The sequence below is a fragment of the Adiantum capillus-veneris genome, chromosome 24 (assembly GCF_014529385.1).
Source record: "Adiantum capillus-veneris isolate H3 chromosome 24, ASM1452938v2, whole genome shotgun sequence".
NCBI lineage: Eukaryota > Viridiplantae > Streptophyta > Polypodiopsida > Polypodiales > Pteridaceae > Adiantum > Adiantum capillus-veneris.
The window spans coordinates 66,732,222-66,755,659 of NC_140954.1; the positions used below are offsets into that span (position 1 = coordinate 66,732,222).

Consider the following 23,438-nt stretch of genomic DNA (forward strand, 5'->3'; position numbering starts at 1 on the left):
CTTAAGTACCTCCCTCATGAAATTGCCCGGCTTAGAATTATGTCAAATAAGTAAGTAAATACTTAAAAGAAAAATTAAGTACTAGGATCACATTGAGCCATTCACTTGAGGTGTGGCTTTTAATTGAACACCCTCTGTAGCTCATAGTGGACTTACGTAGGAAGACCAAGTTGATGAACAAGCAAGGTCCCTAAAAAGCATGTTGGGCTATCCGAATAAACATATCCAACATCTTTTTGGAATTGTCCTTATACCATCAGAAATACTCTCTCTCTCTCTCTATCTCTCTCTCTCTCTCACACACACACACACACACACACCATAATTACCCGGAACGGGAACGAGAGGGTCCCGAACGGGACAGGGACGAGGAGGAGGGGCGGCCAAAACGAGAACGGGACCGGAATGGTCCAATAAAGTAACGCTTGAATTACCTCCATTCAGCTTAATCTCAAATAAACTCCTAAACAACCCCTAACCTGCCTCCTAACGTGCCCTCAAAGTGCACCAAATATAATCCCCAAACAGCCCCAAATCTGTCCCCAAATGCCTACTTCTTTCCATCCCACCCCGCATTTCATCATTCCGCCTCATGTTCCGCTTCGTTCCCCCATTCCGGAACATTGTTCCGGTTACACTCCGTTCCCATCTTCATTTCGGGAACAGGACTCGTGCGGAACGCCGTTTCGGAATGTTTGGACTATGTTCCCCGCGTTCCCTGTTACACACACACACACACACACACACACACACACACACACACAATCCAAAGAGAACTGGAGTAGGGTAAGGTACATAGAAGGCTTGAAAGAAATTGACTCATTTTCTACTGCACAGAGGACACAAAGCACAAGATAAGTCGAGTATTAAGGAATCTTAAAGCAAGCTTTAATAAAATGGGAATGCATGTTTGCATTCCTGACACATGCTGCTCATGCATGGTGGTTGAGTACAATGGAACTGGGATAACCAATCTACCAGACTTGGGTAATAGAAATGGTTTCCTCTTCTTATTCACGCATACACACACACACACACACGTGAGAGAGAAACTTTAAAGTCACAATTTCAATCCCAACAAATGGTGACTTCAAATGAGGCAGATAGTTGAAAAGAAGGTAGTAGTAATACTGCCAAGTATGATGTGAGGAACTTGGTGTGAGTGCCTTCAAACAGAACCACCTTGCTCATTTACAGGTTACAAACAATTCCATAGATTTAGGCAGGATCACAACGCCCATGTTCAAGCACTGAAATAGGATAAAAACCCAATTAGTATGTCATCAAGTCTTCGTTATATTATCGACATTGAACTCGATTTTTTTTCTTCTCTAGAAAAACAGACGGTCTACAACCCCCCAATAGGCATCACACAACTCCTCAACATCGTTTTCTTCTTTTCTCAAAAAGAGACAACTTTACTGCTGACAGTTTGCAAGCCCCGCTAAAAGTCCATAACGCATTATGCACTAAAAAGACTCTCAACATCTAATTTCAAACATTTTTCTGAATGCAGCATCAAATCTCATTGGCCTTGTAGAACTAATGATCAATCCGAGCCTCCACTTCCGAGACGAGCTTTTTAGCCTCCTCAATCTCCTCACTTCCATGAGCTGATTCTGCCTCTGCTTCCTCCTGTATCAGTTACAAATCACTTCAGCAGGATCTCACGCGTGCATAACTTACTTCCAAACAAAGTAGCCATAAAGTTTGGAAAAGTTTCATAGGAAATGGGTTTGTAAAAAAATTCGAAACAGTTTCGATAGTTTATGTAGCACCACAATAGAAGTTCCAACAAAATCTGTGAGTGTCTAGTTTATGTAGCACCACAATAGAAGTTCCAACAAAATCTGTGAGTGTCAAGCCATAAATACATAACTTGCATACACACAAATCAACATAATAAATCTGAGCATGTGACTTGAGACACTTGTGGAAAGCATTCGCCTTTAAAAGGTTCAAGAGAAGTTCCAAAATATTTCATAAATTTCTTGATTGAAAGAAAAGAGCTTCTTTGCAACTATGCTTCTAGGCACGTGACTTGAGACACTTGCGGAAAGCATGCGCCTTTAAAAGGTTCAAGAGAAGTTACAAAATATTTCATAATTTCTTGATTGAAAGAAACGAATTTCTTCGCAACTAGGCTTCTAGGCACGGCTTGTATGTGATGTTATTCTTATTTACTATGTTTTGTACCCTTGCAAAAGTTGCATTCCATAAATTTCTTGATTGAAAGAAACGAATTTCTTGGCAACTATGTTTCTAGGCACAGCTTGTATGTGCTGTTATTCTTATTTACCAAGTTTTGTGCCCTTGCAAAAGTCGGTTCTTGTAAATAGCTATACATATATATGGCCCAATCCATCTGCACTTATATGTAGAGAATGAAATGATAAATTGTAAGCATCCAACCATTACAATGAATTTACAAATATCAATGATAATGGTTCTCAACGGAAGTGTATGCATAGTTTTTTCCATGTGTTTCTATACATGCAAGTACATACGGGTATGGAAGTATGATTGCAGTAAGTTTCGAACGTCGAACTTAACTCATACATGACCCTAATTTTATTTGACAAAAACCACAAATGATTAAACGTGATAAGCACTCAAGTCTCATAGCATCCAACTTCCACATATTACTTTAATCTCATACTACCATGAATTTCAATCATCATTAATGCCCGCATCAACCGAATTTTTCTTGCCAATTTTGACCAAGTATGATTCCATACACGTATGAAACATGTTCCATACACGTATGAAACAATTTTCCATACAGGTATAATTCAGCTAACCATATGAGTATGGTTGCAACTATGAACGCATGCATAAAGATCAATTACTTTAAGAAACACACTTATGCATGCAACTGCAAGGCCTATGATGGTTCCAAGATACTTAGAAGACTTGAGCCATTTTACTTACAAGGATAGCCTGAAGATCACCAAGTGCAACTTCCAAGCGTTTGGTACAATCTGGAATCATCATTTTGGATTCTGCTAGCACACTTTCCTGCTCAATCATATGAAAACTGCTCATCAATGGTCAGGAGTCGTATGCAGCACAGCTGAGGAAAGACAATGAATAGAATGCTTATCAGGAAAAGCACAAACCAACAATCTAAATATGACGACCTTCTAGGCACAGGATGAAGAAAAGGTTTCATACACATTAGAACAACAAAAGGCTTTGCAACGTATTGACGTCTCAAACTAAAGGCATAAAATCTCCCAAAATAGATTTCTACGTATGACGTTGAAGCTCAATGAGTTTAAAATGCAATGAATGAAATGATCTCCTGCTAATCGAAACATTGAAGATAATAGCATGACAATCAAGGCAGCAACTTGAAGACCAGGACCTACAAAGAATCTACCAAAATCGTGGCAAAAGAACTTCAAATATCTCTGACCACCCCAGACCTAGTAAGACCACGGAGCACACATGGCATACACAGAGTGCATAGAGCACACCATGGATGCACGGCGGAGTCCACAAGATGGGGTTTGTAGCCCGGCACACCACGGGATTGGGTCAAGCTTGGTCAATGTCCAACCAAGTGTGGACAAGACAAGACCCTTTTATATATTTATTTATTTATATGGGACTCCTATGGTTGGGTGGATGGTTCTTTAGTAGTGCAGCGTGCTTCTATGCTAGAGAGCTCTCAGGAGTCTCTATTGAGAGGCATATGATATGTTTGTATCATTGGTATGTTATCCCTTTCCTATTCGATTGCAACACTGTGCTCATTCCTTAATGGGAGGGCCATCTATGTATGATATATGGTAGCGACTGTCACAAACTGCTGACGTGTCAAGCCACTGAAGAACGGAGCCAACCTGCAGATCCCAGCCGAGAAGCCTAAACCCTAGAAGCAGCACAAGAACATTCACCAACTTGCAAAGTTTGGCCAAGTGGCCTATTTTTAAAGGGGCGGGTGAAGAGAGTAAAGCAAGGGTGAGAGAGTGAGCGAGCGACTTGGTAGATGTGGCCTCAATACGTAGGGCTAATAAGTGCAGAGGGCTCAACCTCTGGCACTCTTCCAAGTGAAGGTGCAGAGCGCGAGTACCGGCATTGTACTAAGTTCAAGTAATATAAAGAAATACCAAAAGGGGCGCCAACGGGGAGAGAGAGAATGTAATCTCTTGCGCTTCATTGTTTGCACAATATACACAGCAAGGGCAAGGCCAACATTCCAAAATCTCTGAGATGGTTTTACAGAATGTGGAGCGAGGGTTTCTCCCCAAATGTAGCCTCTTGGAATGGACTTTAGGAGGATATGTCCAAAAAGTGCTAGCCAAGGAAGCTATCAATTGTATTCAATGGATGCAATAGGAGGGCTATGTTACGCCCCTAGACATCAGGATGAGCATTTGAGCTATGTTCGGCAAGTGTGAACAAAAACCAAAGGCAGTGGCTAATAGTCTCACCCATGTGTGAGATGCATCGTGAACAAGTCCGGTCATAACCAACATTACCAGCCCATTTTGCCCACTGGCAAACCAGCATGAGCCATCAACCACATGAAGTAGAGTATACGGTGGCTGATTCGCAAATCCCAAAGGAAGGACCAAAATCTGTACATGATTGCATGAGATAGACCAGCATCTAGTCAAGACTCCAATCATGTAGGCTGACAATCCAAATTCTCCTCCAGAGTCCGCTGCCCTGGAAGATCCGGCTGAAGTATCTCAATGACTACGAAGAGTTTGAACTATCTCGGTCCAGTTACCAGTAAGTGTGTCTGCACTTATGCTGCCAGAGGTGACCGGAGTCCCATAGACATCTACAAGAGCTATGTGACATAAGGAGCTCAGTGGAACCAAGGGTGGAAAATTTAATGTAGCATCAACACTTGCTTTTGAATCTTTGACCATTTGTTGGCCTGAGCTTGTGTAAAGTGACTGCAAAATTGTCACAAATTTGCTAGTAAGTGGCCAAAAAAAAGTGGACACGGCTGGCCTATAACACTACTTTCAAACTACTTCTGTTTTGAGAAAGATCAATTTCCCAAAAGTCACTCTATGATTGAGAGGAGATAAATGCCCATTGGAGCAGCTTAGGTGATCAACCATATTTAGGTGCTCTATGCTCTATCCATGACAGTATGGCTGCCCTTGTACAGTTGTACCACTTAGGGTCCTTTGTGTGGTCATACTGTTACTGTGTACAGCATGTACATGCACCCACTTATTTCAATAACTAGCCATCTTTAACCCTTTTCCGCACCCTATTCTGGGAGTGCTGCAAAGCTGTTACTACCCTACTGGTTCCATCATGAAAATAGACAAGCTCCATAGATTTTCAATGGGAAGTGAAAGGGAAAGCACCATATTCGCTGCTCGCACATTTGAAGTCAAGAAATCCTGTCAAACTATATGCAACATATCGTACTGTGCCGTATTGTATTTCTTTTGTGCATCAACAATGCATGAAAGTAGTTGTGCAACAACTAACACACAGAAACTCTGTTTATATCCATTGAGGTACATATACACACTTGAGCTTCAAAAAATCCATTGTTATAATGCAGAAACAGTAAACTCCATTTTTCACCCAAAACTTATGGAAACTGTGCTTTGAACGTAGACTAGGATTAGATGCAAGTAGATATGCTATCTCCAACAAGGTTCATGAAATGTCATACCAAACTAGAGAGCTAAAGCAGTGAGTGAAAACTACATTGGAGACTTTAAATTGCTGCATGCGAAGGCCTCACTGGACATCAGCTGCAATTGCATTGTGAATATATGGAAGTAAACCACTATTTTCAATATGTCACTGATCATTCACCATTTGACATGCAAAGACTCCGCCACAATCAGCAAGACAAACCGCTACATATGTGTTCGGCATTCCCTTTTACAGCATTTCACACGCTACCACTACGACCAGAATGAGGTCACAAACAGTGCAAAGGATTACAATGGCAAATGAAATATGGAATTGAGAGTGAATGTGTTTGTAGAGCGTACGTGAGGATGGGTGCATTTGTGTGTGTGTGTGTGTGTGTGTGTGTGTGTGTGTGTGTGTGTAACATTACAAAAAAAAAAGTGTGTGTGTGTGTGTGTACGTGCGCGCACGTGCGTAAGGTGTTCCCTGCGAATGGGCGTTTGCGTATGAAGCGGAAAAGAGAGAGAGGGAAACCTGCTGCTTGAGATCGTGAGGATCTGCCCCATCGTCTTTCATGCGGCCAGTCTTGGCAGTCTCGCGCTCAACTTCTTTCTCGTAGGCCTGCAGCTCCTTCAGAAGCCTCTTGCAGGATCCTGTCTTGATTCGAAGGCTCTTCATTGTGGCAGCCATGGCGATGGTTGAAGAAGACCAAAGACTAGAACTAGAAAGACTAACAGTATAGTAATAACTAAGAAGAATAACCGTTGCGTCCCAATTTTTAAAGGGAAAATTACCAAAATACCCCTCTATAATTTGTGGAATTCCCAAAATACCCCTCAAATATAAAAAATTCTCCCATAATGCCCTTCAAATTTTCCAAAATCCCATGACACCCCAAATTGTGAGATTAAATTTTGCCAAAGATTTAAAAATATATAGCTTACTTATTGTCTATCAATACAACATGCCAACATTAGAATTTGAGTTGGTTATGTAGGCTTTGGAGATGAATTGTTCCATTGTTTTTATACATAATTGCCTTTTTGTGCGGTAATTACATGCTAAGCACTTAAAAACGGATCTCAATTGTCAAAAAGGACTAAAGATTAAAAAATCTCTAACAATTCAGCCAAAATAAATACAAGGGTATTTTGGGAATTTTGGAAATTTGAGGAGTATTTTGGGAATTTCCACAAAGCAAGGACCAAAAAAGGTTTCTAAAAAGCTGTTGGAGCACTTATAGGCCCTTTGTGAAATGCCAATATCAGAAGATAGATGCTATTTCTTCTTGCTCTGCCTCTATCATTTGGTTTGACCAACTACTTTGGTATGTTTTTCAAAATCTGTCAAAATTTTTGAAGTTTTCCTCAGGCCCGGCCCAATTTTATGCCTTCATAGCTTGGGCTGCCTCCTTTCCTTTGGAACTTTGTCATGCAATCATTGTGTGTTATGTTGTTCATGAGCATCTTCTTGAAGCAGCTAAAGGTCTAATCTTGTACTCCCTTGGGGCGCCTCTTCTTCCAAAAATTCATTCTACTCCCATTGCAACCACCATTAAAAATATCCTCAAACCTATGAAGGGGAAAAAACATATGAAGAGGCTTACCAATGTAACATTTAATGGCCTAGTAACTTGTGTGTAGCGGAAAATAGATTAAACATAGTGAGCATTTCATTAGAATAGATTCCTGATGAGCATAGCAAGAGTGCTTGGATGGAGAGAGCAACAAAACGCATAACACCTAGTTAGATAAGCATGAACAATACTTCAAAAGAGAGAGAACTTAAGCTATTGACAACAGTTGAGGACCAGATTTACATGGAGCCGGTCCCCCCTCCAAAAGGCTTTGTATTATAGATTTCCCCCACCAAGGGAGACATTTTACAATACAATACTTTGTGTTCCTTGAATAAATTGATGGTGCAATGAAGATGGAAGCTTCAAGCACCATGCACACACTTATAAAACACAACATCAATTCCCTCACGATGTCAGACCCAAGACCTCACGCACCTTCGAAAATGGTGAGAGCTAGTGGGGTATGAGAGTAGATTGAGAGGAAGAAGGAGTAGTCTTACGAGAAAGAAGTATATCTCCTCACATAATCACTCATAATAGCTTAGCATAGCTTAGTAATTAGCATGGTAGAGGAGATGAGCATGCATTGGAGCTTGGGTTTTGGTTAGATTTGCATCATAAAGCCAAGAGTTGTTGGTATAGGCCTCCCTTCTCACAAGCTTGGAGTAGATAATGAGCTTTTCATTAAAGCTTGAGAAGGAGAGGGAGAGTCTTCTTGCTTCACACATGAGATTGTGTGAGTGTGTGTGTGATAATGCCTTGCCAAAATCAGCCCCCTCTCTCTCTCTTCGTCGACCCCTCTTGCAATTTACTCATGCTGGCACCCCATTGGACCCTGAGCTTAGCCAATCATAATTGAGAAGCATAAGTGATAGCCTTGTGACATGTGTCCCCCTTTCACCTTTTGTGAGAGCTTTAGGTAATTAAATAATGCAATTAAACTCTCATTGGACCCGTTTGTCTTCTGGCCAATAGGAAGCAGGCAAGCCATTGGGCTGTTGAATGCTCATTGGACCCCTTGGGAGACCGTCCAATAGTCTTCTAGAGAGCTTAATTCTTATTGGTTCTTTTATCAAGTGTTTTTAAATGAATTAAACTAGATTTACTCTAGCCTAATTCTCATTGGTCTACCTCTATGGCCATCCCATAGGATTTGAGTGCACCTTGTGGCAAATAGGCTAGGGAGCTGACATGTGTCCCCTATTCCCTTTTTGTAAAGGGAGCCTGTGAGCGTGTGTGTGTGTGTGTGTGTGTGTTTCTCTCTCATCCCCTACTTACTGGACTCGCCCCCTCCTAAGTAGGAGTCTTGAAGACTTTTGTGTACACTCACAAAGCATCCAATTTCCCTAAGGTTTGACCATTGGACACAACCTTTGAATTTTGGAACCTTAGCATTTTGGAAGTCTTAATGGGCCTAACCTTAGGGTCTTTAAAGCCCATTGTTGTACATTGCTCTTTTGTAGATGCCCCCCCCCCCCCCCCCCTTGGATCCCTATTTTCCCTCCTTTGGATCCTTACCGTGGCCGGTTATCCACCTTAACCAATATTCTAGCTTTTTCTCCTCTGGTACTTTCCCATATTAAATGATCAATTTAACATGAAAAAATCATTTAGGAGAATTAGATATTAGTTATAATGACACATGGTGGCCTATCCTCATCTTCAAATAAAATACCTAGCCAATTTCATGGTTCGTAGGATTTGGGAGACACAAAGAACATTGGAATACAACACACAAGATAAACATGTACGACACTTCAATCAAGAAACAATGACTTACATTTTTACGGTTAGGAAGCCCAAGTTACATGGTGGATTTGTTCATTTGCAATTTGGCATGTTGAGGAAAGGCCTTAGGATTGGGTTGGGTTGGGCATACTTTGACGGATGCCGTCCACGTGGACAGCCAAGATTTAGGGCATGCTTTTTGAGCCTTTGGGTGAAGGCGGCGATTCACGGCAGGATGACGCAACTCGCGAGTGACTCTGGACAGCCTGCGAGAGAGGACGAAGCATTGGCAGGTCGATGGTGTTGGCAATACATAGTGAGGGCTGTGAGGTCGGTGGTGATGCGGCCTGGTGAGGTGTGCAACACTGTGGAGAAGGCGAGCGCGCTTTAGAGGTTTTTGCTGAGCTGGTATGTGGTACTGTGGATAAGCCGAGCTAACAGGTACAACAGACACACACAATGACACCTACATCAAGAAAGAAGGAATCTCTCTCTGTGTGTGTGTGTGTGTGTGCATCCTTGTTGTACTACACATGCGAAGTGCAAGTATTTTTCCATGTTACCTAGAGGCGATGGAGGCGTGGGGGGCGAGGGGGAGGATTGCATAGAAAAGAGGATGGCAACAGGGCTCAGAAAAGAGGTGTCGATGTCGATCTGCATTGCCTTGATTGCGTTTTGTTGCAGGTGTTCATCCAATCATAAAGTCCCTTGCTATATTGTGCATGCTTGCTATATTGTGCATGCAAGTTTGTGCTTGCAGTGGCCTACGTTACTTCCTAATGGTGTCCACCTCGCGAGTTCCATTGACGTACGTGCTCACATTTTGTTGCAGACTGTTGTAGGTGTCCATCGAATCATAAAGGCACTTAGACCTCATTTAACCTTACATCAAAGTGTTTGCATTTTTCAAAATTCCTTTCCTTCCAATGTTCGGGAAAAATCATTTTTCCAAGCATACAAATTTCCTTTCCTTGAGTTTGCCAAGAGAAAATTTTAGAAAATTAGTAGTGTTGTCCATGTTTTTACGGCAGAAATTCTCTTTTTCCCCTTGCACTCAACCGGCATTTTTGAAATTGGAAACGGCACACGATTAAGTTGAGACACATTTTACATTGTTTCCTTTAGTTTGCCAAGAGGGCATTTTAGGAAATTAGGAGAATTTTGTAGGGTTTTATACTATTTTTCTCGATTCTTGGGTGGAATTTCCCCTTGCTCTCATCTGCAAGTTTTGAAATTAGAAACGGCACGCAATTAAGAACCACATTTTTCTGGCCATCATTTAGGCTTACAACAGTGTTCAAGAAAAAATGATTTTTTTCAAACACACATAATTGCTTTTCTTGAGTTTGCCAAGAGGAACTTTTAGGAAAGTAGGGGTATTTATCAAGGTTTTACACTATTTTTCTCTATTTTGGGGTGGAGTTCCTCCTTTTCCCCTTACTCTCAAACGACGCTTTTGGGATCGAAAACAACACGTTATTAAGCTCAAAAACATTTTCCCCAAACATTGCTTGGCAAGATGTACAACATGGCTCCCTCCCATTCCACACAACGAGTTTGCAGAGTAGCTACGCTCTTAGTGGCTCACACTGTGCGGATGACTTGCTCGCCTTTTGCAAGACTCGTGATCTCTCTCTCTCTCTCTCTCTCTCTCTCTCTCTCTCTCTCTCTCTCGCGCGTTTATTGGCTATTTCTTTGGTGTTCAACGCATGAGCATGTTGGGAACCCTAGACCACCAACACACACTCTTGGGTCTAACTCAACTTGGCACCTCAAATTGCATAGTCCATGGACAAGAAGAGTATGAATGGATAAAGTGGGGGTACCCTTTCTTATTAGTGTAGCTATGTCCACTAGTTCATTGATGCCTTCGAATTTGATGTTCTCTTGCATGTGTCTTAATATGTGTCAAATCCATTTAAAAGATTTGATAGTAGGTTAGCTTTAAGACTTTGTAAACATTGAGAGAGAGAAGGGAGGATTGTAGTATATAAGTGGTGTTGCTCTTGCAAAAATTAGTTCAATAGTGTCCCTTACCCTTATTGATCCTAAGGTCCATGTGAGTGTGTGAACTATTGTTTCTATGAACTTATTTACCATTTAGCTAAAGGATGTTATTTTCCCTTTGCTTCTTTTGAACACGTCAAGTAATAGTTGTGTGATCATTATTTACCATCCTCTCTTAATATGGTTGTCTCTTCCTCTTCACGAAATCCACCTTGATGAACATTACGGTGGCAACGATGACAACGTGGAACCTATGTGCGATGAATCTAGTGATGTTTGCTTAATGGAGTTTGAAGATGGTGATTCAATTGCTTGATATCTTATAGAAAATGCTCGATGTATGCTTGACAATAATGCGCTTTTTGTTTTTGTTTTTTCATAGTTGAGCAAGATAGTGCACCATGATACGGTTGTGTCATTCTTGGAAGTCGATAGTGGCCTCATTCTTGATCATGTGTCTCCCCTCCGCACAAGGCCCGTTTTGAGCCTACCTAAGCTTGATGTTTCTTCTACTCTTGGCGTTGGGCCCAAATCCTTCAAGTGTGTGATTCAAAGCAATGCGGTAGCACATACAATTTTCAAAACTTGTGGAGGAGACAACGGAACTAAGTAAGGCTTACTTGTGTCACGTAGATATTCTATTGTTGTGTCCATCCCTTACAAGTTTTGTTTTTGTTGTGGCAGTCAAACCTTGTCTGGAGGCTCCACTTCTTGCAGCTACAATAAAACGAGAGCGTTACAGAGGGTGCCAAACTAGATGATCATACTAATATTGAGTGTTATCATGAGGATGTAATGCCCACTAGTTCATCTTCTCTTGTGCCTTATATTCCCACTAAGATCCCCCTATTGCACACTGTTGACATCATTGAGACTTGCCCTTGTTTTGCATTTGAGGGGTGCATATTGAATCGATATGGGACTTACAAACAAATCCCATAAGTCACTAATTATATGTGCTACCTTAAGTTAGACCTAGTTGATGCACTCAACATCAACACCATCTTTTGTGCTATTAGCGATCAATTTATTGCACAGTTCGTTGACAATCTTACCATAGGAGACTTTGTGCACATTGAGAATGTGACTGTGAGACAAAAATCTAAGTTAGATGTTGGCACATCTCCTTATTTACTATTTTTCAACGCTTCCACGGTTGTAGAGAAGACAAAGTCAACCTTAGTTTCTACCCAGAGAGAAAAGTGTGTCAATTTTTGGATGAGGCACAATCCTTGCATGCACAGGGTAGCCGTATGCACTTTGAAATTGTAGTAGTTGTTGTTATACAGGGCCATGCTAGCACTTCAAAATCTGGTGTTTCCCAAGGTGATCTTGTTGTTGCAGATGGCAGCCAGCTGAGGATCATGCCACTGTAAGACTACCTTATCTTTGCCCTTTTATAGATTTGTTTCTTTCTAATATTTTCCCTTTCTTACCATCACAGCTTAACTTTGTGAATTCACACAAAAAGATGATTACCATGCTATCTTTCATGCTCTTGAGACCGATGTGCATCCTATGTTTGTTGCACAAAACATAGGTTCCTTCATAGGCCAAAGCAATACAATCTCAATCTTGGATATTACTATCCTAGCATGCATCAAAAGTCCTCATCTCAAGCATTGTTTGGAGGAAGCATATAAGGCCCGTATTCTTGATGTTGGTTACAATCAAGAAGTAAGTATTGCTTTGGCTTTTCCTTTTTCACCATAATAGCTCAAGAAAGGTCTAACTTGCAGTGGCTATACATAGGTGACTGGCACATTGCACTTTGTGAATGTGAATTCAATTTTGGTGGAACGTTTTTGTGACCAATGCAAATCTACTAAGATTCATCACCAACAAGAGGCAGAATTTTGCTCTATCTGCTCAAAATCTACAACTATTGTTTTGGTGCCCAAGCTTGAAGGAAAGATTTTGACCAACAAAGCTTCCCCAATTGACGTTTCCTTAGAGGGTGACATAGTCAACAAAGTGTTGCATCTTGACAAAAACTTTGTTGATTTATATGCTTCTAATGTACTGGATGCACGTGAGATGCTAGCCTCCCTTGTCCGAACTGATAGATTCACCATCAACAAGTTAGGTAAATTCCTCCTCTACAATATTGAACCTCCATCACCTCCACACAGAAAAACACTCTTTATATTATATTGCTTTCATCCATTGCTCATCTTGTAAATTGCCATCTCTCTCTCTCTCTCTCTCTCTCTCTCTCTCTCTCTCTCTCTCTCTCTCTCTCTCTGCGTGTTTCATTTACTTGTCTTCCTCTCTCCCCATAGCCCAAGGGGGGGGGGGGGGAATTGCATGTACATGGGTTCCTCAAGCCACCAAAATGCATCTTTTGAACAACTCATTCAAAATGATATTGATAGTAATTGCTTAGCTAGTCACCCACGAAATAATAATGTTTTGCTCGTGCTCAATAAAATAGTCAAGTCACGCTCATCATTGCAAAAAATTAACAACATCATGGTAGATGCGGTGAGAGTATCGTTAAAGTGAATGCCAATGATGACACCTTTTTGGGTGCATTTAGCTTCCAACAGACATGATTCCTTCATTTTGACCCAAGTATTGAATAGCCACACATCATCTATTGGTATTGCACTTGATATTATCCATGTATTCTCCTTTAGATTTAGTATCGCATGCGAGGTCAATATTTATGGTGTGCCAATACCTTCACCCAAAAGGACAACATTCAATGGTGGAGCCAATTCAACAACATTTCACAAAATCATCATTGTTGATAGAAGTGGTTATCTATTTTTTTACTTGGGGGAGAGCCGATACTTGCGTAAACGCAAGTATCGTACTTGAGACAAAAAAGAAACGGAATCATTGAAAGCTTTGCTTCTCCAGCAATCGAATGAACTCCCTATTTCCATCGCAAGACAATTTGCTTGCTTGCGTGATAGAAGCACCCTATAAATAGGTGCAATAACAACAAAAATTGAAAAACTTAAAAAATAATTACACCCCACAGCTCCCTTGAACAAGCCTCCCCACCAAACAAAGTTATACAACAATACATAAAAAACAACGAACAATGTTCTTATATATTGATGTTCTAAATGTGGATGTTTAATATTTTTTTCACAATTAGCTCAAAAAGGACATAGGTCGGCACTTGGGAGGTCTAGAAACATTGAGATACATGAGAACTATGTTTGCACTTCCTGCGGGCGTAAAAGGCAAGACCATGGTAAATTGCTCACCGATTGAATTCCATAGGATTTAACTCCCCCTTGGATACAGTAGACAAGTTAAATCATTTAGAAAGTCGCCTTGTCAGTGTCAGGGAGCTTACCTTTTGCCAAAATTAGGGAGCTTACATACGATGGTCAATTTGGATTACAAGGTAGCATTATTAACATTTTGGCATCCTTGGAGAAAATACAACAAATACTATCGAGGTTTTCATGACAAAGCCTCGATACTAGTGGGTATTAAGTGTCGTCTACAATACAACCATTGCTACCTTTTCGGAATTGTCCGCCCATTGCTTACAAAGAAAGATAATGCTCAACTATTGTAAACATCTTTATACAGGAACAAAAATTTCCTCTAAACAACAAGTGGCTCAACCATTTCCATAGTCTGCATTGCCCTTTGCCTAATGATTTTGTTGATGACAATCAACCACCAAAAGAAGATGATCTAGCCATATATGTCATTCTTCATGGAATTGAGTCATCGCAACAAGTAGTGGATCATAACGACAAAGTCTTCTTCGTAGCTCCTATTGAGGGAAATAGTCCTTTGAGTATGTTTAAAGATGAATACTGTGAAGAGCTTAGTTTCCCTACTATTTTCTACGGTGAGCCCCATAAATACCATAGACATGTTAAGCATAGGCATCAACATGTGGCTCAATGGGAACTTATGCACAGTGATAGAAGATTCTCCCTAAATATAGATAATATTTTTTTCAAAACAGTGAAAGTAATGGCTCAAAAGATCCTGGGGTCCATTTGGATCCATATGCGCAAATGCAAGCTAAATCACAATAAACTAGTGGCCGCACAAGTTGTTGGAGATACTAACATTGAGAAGGTCTTGTCTTCTCAAATTGGATATCATGACTTTGAGGCATTGTGAATATCACCTGAATACAAGGAAAATTTGAAAAAACGCGCCTTCTCTATGATTAGACAGCTTGGGCCATCAACATTCTTTGTCACATTTTCTGCGGCTGAGAAACGTTGGAAACCTTTGATTGGAGCACTTGCTAAGCTCAACCCCATTGTGCCTACAAGCACACAAACAGAAGCATCATATATACGAGATTTGGTCTGAGGTGACCCTGTAACAACAACCCGCTTTTACCTAAACCGGTTTAATGGAATGAAGAGTTTGCTAGCCAAGGATATAACCATATTAGAAAACTCAAAGATTACTTTTTTGTAACCGAGTTTCAGAGTTTGAGCTACTATGGATAGAAAATGCTCCTATTTATGGAAGATTCCAACGAAGATGTTGTGCATTTCATTGATAAGTACATAACAACGGATTCCATGCTTCTTCCTCTAGATTTACAAAACATTCAAACACACAAGCATAAGAAGTCTTGCTTCAAAAGATGCAAAGAATGCCGATTTGACTTTCCTCACTACCCATTGCCTTTGACTATGATTTTAGAGCCTTGTTGTTCTCAACATACCAACATCCAATACAATAAAAAGAAACACAAAAAAATCAAAGATAATCTATTGCTACTAGATTATAAAAGCAAATATTACAATCAATTAGTGGCTCCTATCAATGGACCTTCACTTTGAGGAATACATCCAAGCTATAGCATCCACAATCTCATGCCCAACACTCCAGTTGAAAAGAAATATCAAAGATATTTACACAAACAATTTCAATCCAATCATTTCAAAGCTTTGGGATGCGAATTCAGATATACAATACATTTTAAATGCACATGGAGCAGCTACCTATTGCACCTCATATATAACAAAATTTGATAATGCACTCATCAAAGAAATTAAAGAGTAGTTCAACTCTTGTGTTCAAAACAATGCAACTACATTTGATAGACTTCAAAAAGTATTAAACACAATACTGAACACACAACAAATAAGCTCGCAACAAGCACTATATATTGCACTTTCTCTACCTTCCTACAGTGCGACTCGCGAATTTATATTCGTAAACACAAACCCTCCCCACGAGAGAGCAATGCTTCTCAAGCAAAAACATCTCCTGTAGCACATAGACTTGCGACTAGCACAAATATCTTTTACATAACAAGCATAGACAAATATTGTGCACGTCCTGTCCAACTCAATGCCATATCATTGGTAGAATTTGCCTCCACATACACTGCAACAAGCAACACATACAAAAAACGTAACAAACCAAAAATTATATGATATGTAAATATAATGTCGCAAAGAACCCACATAATTATTGTAGAGAGTGCCTTTTGTTTTTACCATAGATAAATAATGAAAATCAACATCTAACAAATGGACTCACATGGAAAGATGTATACAATCAAAATAAACCTATCATTGATAGAAATGAATCTAAATATAACAAAAACACAACAGTGAAAGACAACCTTAACACCAACTCATTCGGCACTAGTTCACCTTCGACATCTCGACACTATATGATATTTCCTCCCATATTCATGTTGACATCACACAAGACCTAAATATACAACGCCAACAACTACATACACACACTATACCAGCCATAAAATACTGCTCCAACCAAACGATGTTTACTACAAGAGGATTTTACTGCTTAATGCCCAACAAAGGCTAATATTCAATGATATTATGCTGAAAAAACATATATTTCCCACATAAGCAATCCACATTTTCCTAATTGGAGGCGCAGGCATAGGCAAAACTTTCACCCTTCTTTTGATTGTCCAAGGGATTCTACGTTTCTATAACCACATATCACATTCAGTCCAAAAACAACAAAAGATTTGCTAATGGCATACATGGGGAAGGCTGTTTTTAACATTGGTGGAACCACTATCCACTCGGCCCTCCACTATCCAATGTTTTTAACATTGGTGGAACCACTATCCACTCGGCCCTCCACCTGCTGCTACTCACATCATCTAGCACTTCCCTATCACCTGAGAGGCTGAATGAGCTACTACTGCTTTATCGAGACCTGCAGTTAGCCGTTTTCGATGAAATCTCCTTGATTGGAACCAACATTTTCGCTATGGAAGACTCTCGTCTGTGCACAATAAAAAAACAACTACAACCAACGATTCGGTGGTGTTGATGTCATCTAGTGCGGTGATCTTTGCCAAGCTAGTCCAGTATGTGACTCTTGGATTTTTTCTAGAAAACCTCAATTGCTCAAAGCTATCTCACTCTTTCTGGCATGACCGCATAAAGTGATATGAGTTAACAATAACCATGAGACAAACTAATAAGACATTCATCAACATACTCAACATGATACACATTTCAAAACACTCCCATGAAGACATTTTATTTCTCAATATGCATTACATGTGCACGATACCTCATCCAACCATGGTATCCCACCTTTACTATGCAAACAAAGATAAAGACCTACACAACCAACATGTTTTCAACACTACCATAGGGACACCAATATTTATTGAGGCACAAGACACAAGGGCAAAAACTTGCAGCAAAACTATTCAAATACCAGTAGATCCAAAGACAGCGCGTCTTCACACAAAACTTCACTTAAAGCCAAGCCTAATTGTGGAAATTTGTGTTGGAAATATTGACATTATGATGGCCCATTGAATGGAGCCGATGGTATATTCAAAGCAGTAACACACAACTCCATGACACAATCATTTGGATTCACTTTCAAACCACTAAATTGGGCCAAGAAACTAGATATGGAAACCAACAACTATATGATACATCAATAGATAAACAATGGACACCAATCCAAAAAATAGCATATGAGTTTCAAATAGGAAAGAACTTCCTAAACACTAATACTAGAACACAATTCCCAATTCAACCTGCAACTGCTAGAACCATACATCGTGCACAGGGCTTGACACTAGACACCTTGGCTTTTGATCCAACCAACATTCAAAGTCACGGTCTTGTGTACACTGCCCTCTCTTGCATAAAAGATCACAGCCATTGTTACCTCCTCACAGAATTAACTCCCGCCCATATTAAAGTAGACCAAAATAGTTCTAGATGAGTTGCACCGCCTCAAAACACACGCCACTTGGCAACCTTCACAGCTTGACCTCCACTCTTGGATCTCCACTCTTTGCCTCACTTGATAATACAATCTCTTAACATTCTGTCTCTTAAGAAACACTACAACAACCTTATTCATGATGATAACTTAATAGCTTCACACACTCTTTGTCTTCAAGAAACAAGCTACAACATGCTGACCTGATAGCGATGCATGGTTACACACACACTCAAAAAAATGGCCCCATGGGAGTGTCCCTCTTCACATTTTAAAAAAACATACATCTACAACACCACGACCTTATTTCCACAAATGAGATAGAATGCAATACAACACTCCTCAATAGACCACATGGTCCACCAATAACCCTGATAACATTGTACCGCAGACCCTCCAATCCAATTCCCTTGATCCTGCAAACATTGACCACACTACTCACACCTCCCCACCATCACACCCCTACCATTTTACTCGGTGACTTCAACATCAATGCTAACTACCAAACCCCTGAATACCTTGCTATTTCTAACCTTCTCTCCATACACAACATGACACAACATATAACCCACAACACAACAATCCACAATTCAACTTTGGACCACATTTGGACTACAAATTCCTTGCTTGGCATAACAACGGGCACTAACTTCTCATTTTGGTTAGACCACTCTACTATTTAATTGCCGCTTCCACTGACCTGCGACAACACATTCCAATCCCCCCTCTTTCGGCTTCCTTCCAACGCCTTCAAGAATCCTTTCATTAGCAGGCCCCCGTGATACCTCACCTTGTTTGTAATAATTTCATGGACTTTATTCACCCAACCACATTTTATATTAAAGTTCTCTTTCATTTTTGTATCCCTAAGTCCTTGGCCTATTTCAAGATTGTTTTTAGATGGAGATATTCTAGAAATCTAGCACAATCCCTTTACAGGCCTAGAGACACCTTTGTTGAATACACTAATAAAAATGGAAGTTGTGGCTGCCTATCCCATTAAATATTTGCTAATCATTTAGTTGACCATGGGATCCGCAGTAAGCATGTCCTCTCTTTTTCACAACACTTTTTCAGACACCCGCTTCTTAAAGAGTTTACCAATAAAGTCTTGAACCACACTTCCCATGTTCCAATTAACCCTAACCCTATTTTAAAATAAATTTATCTTCGCTAGGGAAAACTCTATACTATCATGCATATCTCTAGCACCCCAGAACACCGCATATTCGTCAGAGAGTCCAATCTCGAAATCTTTTAGGATAAATTTCCTAACCACAGATATAGTCAATCTCTTTGGTTTAAGGACCAAAACTTGCTAAATTGGGTAAACATGAAATGATGGATGCATTCTTATACTCTTGGTAGTTTATGGATGATTTACTATTTATAAATAACAAGTTTTTTCACAAGTGTCTTTTTCACAACAAACCCTTGTCCTTTTTGACCCCTTTACCATATACCCTTTGGATATTATCAGCATGAAAAAAAACATTTGAAACACACACGATAAAAACATCTAAAACACATGAGACAAAATACTTGAATATAAAAATCCATATTCAAAGGCCATATTTTGGTAAATATACTACGTGTACATACTTGGAAAAAGATCAAGTCCCAGGTTGCAATATTTCATTGAGTTGTGGGCTCGTCATTTTCAGACACCCGCTTCTTAAAGAGTTTACCAATAAAGTCTTGAACCACACTTCCCATGTTCCAATTAACCCTAACCCTATTGTAAAATAAATTTATCTTCGCTAGGGAAAACTCTATACTATCATGCATATCTCTAGCACCCCAGAACACCGCATATTCGTCAGAGAATCCAATCTCGAAATCTTTTAGGATAAATTTCCTAACCACAGATATAGTCAATCTCTTTGGTTTAAGGACCAAAACTTGCTAAATTGGGTAAACATGAAATGATGGATGCATTCTTATACTCTTGGTAGTTTATGGATGATTTACTATTTATCAATAACAAGTTTTTTCACAAGTGTCTTTTTCACAACAAACCCTTGTCCTTTTTGACCCCTTTACCATATACCCTTTGGATATTATCAGCATGAAAAAAAACATTTGAAACACACACGATAAAAACATCTAAAACACATGAGACAAAATACTTGAATATAAAAATCCATATTCAAAGGCCATATTTTGGTAAATATACTACGTGTACATACTTGGAAAAAGATCAAGTCCCAGGTTGCAATATTTCATTGAGTTGTGGGCTCGTCATTTATAGTAGTGAAAATGGTTCATTACTCTGCACAATTATCACATTCTTGTCTTGCTATCACAATACACTCACGCTCTTGAGTACCCACTGCTCCTTGCCCTCTGCATGCTACCAAAGCTACAACACTAGCTGCCTCTAGCAACAATTGGAAGCTTCATCTCTCCTTTGCAATGTAATATGTCATCCATACTACTTCGGCATGGCATCTTCAAACCAGGTAGATCAACATGTTTGATTTACTCAGTATTTTGGCTTTGACTCCATGTGTTTTATCTCATCTACCATACTTTGAATGAAGTCGCGGAGATTGCTTGAACATGAACTTGAGTTCTATAGTGTCATGATCAATTGAACAGAAATGGTTCTCTTTCTTTCTATGTACAAGCTAGGCATGGGATTATACTTGATTGTACTATGATGGTCTGCTGGCTGATTATACACTCACAAAATCTCATCAATTATTTTTTTTGAATACTCATAGAAATGACTAAATCTCATTTTAAAATAATCTATGGTGGATTGTTTACATAGTGGGGCAAGGGTCTCTTATGTTGGAGGGTTTTCACTACATTGATTTTGAGTGCTTACATTACTAACATTGAAATGGTCTATCTTAGCATTGGGAGAATTTCTAAATCATATACATTTTTCTTGGCTGCTTCTAGATATTGCTAGCATTTATATTCCATCTAATTCATAGACTTAACGGTACTGCTAGACTATTTTCAATTTTAGGGAATAGTCTCGTTATGTTGGGATGTTTTTCCACCTCCATAAGCATTGATCTTGAATGTTACACTACTCGCATTGACAAGGTATGACTGGGAAACTAAGCATTTGAAAGGGTTTTGAGTCTTTTACAGCCCTTTTGGCAACATCTGTATATTGCTAGCATTGAAGATTCTCTTACACAATGTTGGATATGATGGATATGCATCGCACATGCTTGTGACCTTTTAGCTTATCTTGCTTGGGATTGGGATTACTGTGGTTATCAATTTCTTCTACATAAGATAATAATTTATGTTCACCCAGCTATGCGGGAAGTGTTTGAATGTGGTTATTGGGCCTTAATAGATGTATGAGTGGCTTACACAACCCACTGTGTTGTATCTGCTATCTGTTGAGTGGGAGATAACATGGTCTTACACAACCAACATTTCTGTTTTTTTGCATGAGATATCTTTATATTATGAGCTCACCCAACAATTCTCAAAACATTTGAATGGATCACTAGACCTTGGTTGATGTAGGAATGGCTTACATGACCCTTTGTGTTGTATTGGGCTACTCATTAATGAAAGATGACTTAGTTTTACACTAGATAAGGTCTTATTCTAAAAGGCTCGATTACGGAGTGAATCACATCACCTTGGCTGGACCTCTTGGCTGAATATGACAAATTTTAAGGTGAAGCTTAAATTTGAGGAGCTATCCTAGCACCTTCTGGATGTTGGGGGATCATACTATTTTGACCAAAATTTACTTATATACTTTATAGATACATAATTCTACCATAAAATGAACGGATCTATTGCATGGACATGAGTACATTGAACACTTACTGAGAATCATTGATCTATATTGGAAGCGATAATCTGACCTAGTTGAGTATGATTAAGACTGATAATATGTAACTTTGAACTAACAAAATATTGGAACTCATAATCTTGTAGAAACATATGGAAAGTTGTGAGGGTGAGATATTATAGTGCTCTCAAAACCCTCTTTATTTATGCATGTTTAAACCATTAAGTGTTGTCACTTAATTGTTTAGTTCTAAGGACCTATGTTGGACATACTTACAGGAATCGATAAGTTTGGTTGTTATGTATCATAGCTTGTCTACCTCACATGGGGATCTCGTAGAGATGGCTTATATTGTTGAATTTTGAAATTTTAATGAAAAAACAAACAAAATTTTGCCAAAATTTCAAAATAATAATGATTTCCAATACTTACTTGTTTCCTTGAGGAAACAATCAAGGTAAAGAAGAAAACAAGGATTAGGGTCATAAGATCGTGTGAAAACTAGGACTATAAAATCTAAACTGCAATCTGCCAGAGAGAAACTCTATAGATCTAGGGTCTTCTTACCTAGGAAAGTGAAAGCTTATGAAACACCAAACATTGTATCTTATGATCATTCAAGATAGTAGGGTTTCTTTGGGTGGGTGCGATTAACAAGTGGCTGGAGTCACTTGGTACATGTCTACCCAAATCATTGTAGCCTATTCTAATATGATGTAATGTTTGGATGGTGACCGGTACCAACCTCTCCTTCATCTACTAGGGATTCATGTACGGTCTTGATTCAAATTGAATATTGTAACTAGTTTCAATAATAAGAAATTGAAGCTAATCACTTTGAGATTTTTGCTGTAACAATTGTGGCTCATATAATGTAAGGTGTACAATCTATTATATGGATCTTTCATGATGGAAAAATAAAACAAACACACACATTGTTTTCCAAATAATCCTTGGTTGGACTATCACCATATAATAGACTGTAAATCTAATCTCATGATCATTTAATAATAAGAATCATTCTTGATAGGTAGGATGGATTCCATCCTTGTCCAAGCTTGGATATGCAGATATCAAGGGACTTGCTGCTCCAACTTTGGGGACTCAATGCATTATCCCTTACTATAAGGGCCCTTAACTTTCATAAGAAACTCTCAAATTTTGAGAAACAAGCGTTGAATGATTACTTCTATTAGCACTCTCCACAACTTTAGTGAACGATTGGATCTCTTTGTTAGTGGTTGCCTAAAAAGATAGCCTTAATCTTCTTTCAACTCTTGATAACTTTCTTCTCTCCCTTTGTTTCATCAATTTTCAAGATTGCTCTAACTTGGACTTCTATTTTTCTTCTCTTCCTACCATAGTCAATAAGCTTTATCTCATCAACAATCTTCCTACTGTCCCTCTTGAAATCAAACACAATGAGAAGATCGCCAACCCTTTGCTAGATTTAGGTCTCTTAAATCCCAGAAAGGGAAGCTTTAACCTCTCTTGCCTTATCTAATATAGAGAAAGGTGAAAAATCCTTATCGACGCTCTTTTTTG

General features: G+C 39.3%; 1 protein-coding gene across 1 annotated transcript; it reads right to left on the minus strand.

Moving 5' to 3' along the window:
• Nucleotides 1-1,196: 1,196 nt before the first annotated feature.
• On the minus strand, nt 1,197-6,358 carry KIS (tubulin folding cofactor A (KIESEL)). The gene is made up of 3 exons (XM_086498973.1): nt 6,157-6,358; nt 2,932-3,018; nt 1,197-1,635 (listed from the first exon to the last, which is right to left on the minus strand). The coding sequence occupies exons 1-3, from the start codon at nt 6,310-6,312 to the stop codon at nt 1,543-1,545; spliced, it is 336 nt and encodes a 111-aa protein (XP_086355099.1). The 5' UTR covers nt 6,313-6,358; the 3' UTR covers nt 1,197-1,542.
• Between the last annotated feature and the right edge of the window lie 17,080 nt (nt 6,359-23,438).

What these genes read in the sequence shown, in the direction of transcription:
- KIS (XM_086498973.1), bottom strand. Translation starts at nt 6,312, where the DNA reads ATGGCTGCCACAATGAAGAGCCTTCGAATCAAGACAGGATCCTGCAAG. An exon ending in CTCACGATCTCAAGCAGCAG is followed by an intron (nt 3,019 to 6,156) that starts GTTTCCCTCTCT and finishes ATGATTGAGCAG; the next exon opens with GAAAGTGTGCTAGCAGAATC. An exon ending in GTGATCTTCAGGCTATCCTT is followed by an intron (nt 1,636 to 2,931) that starts GTAAGTAAAATG and finishes TAACTGATACAG; the next exon opens with GAGGAAGCAGAGGCAGAATC.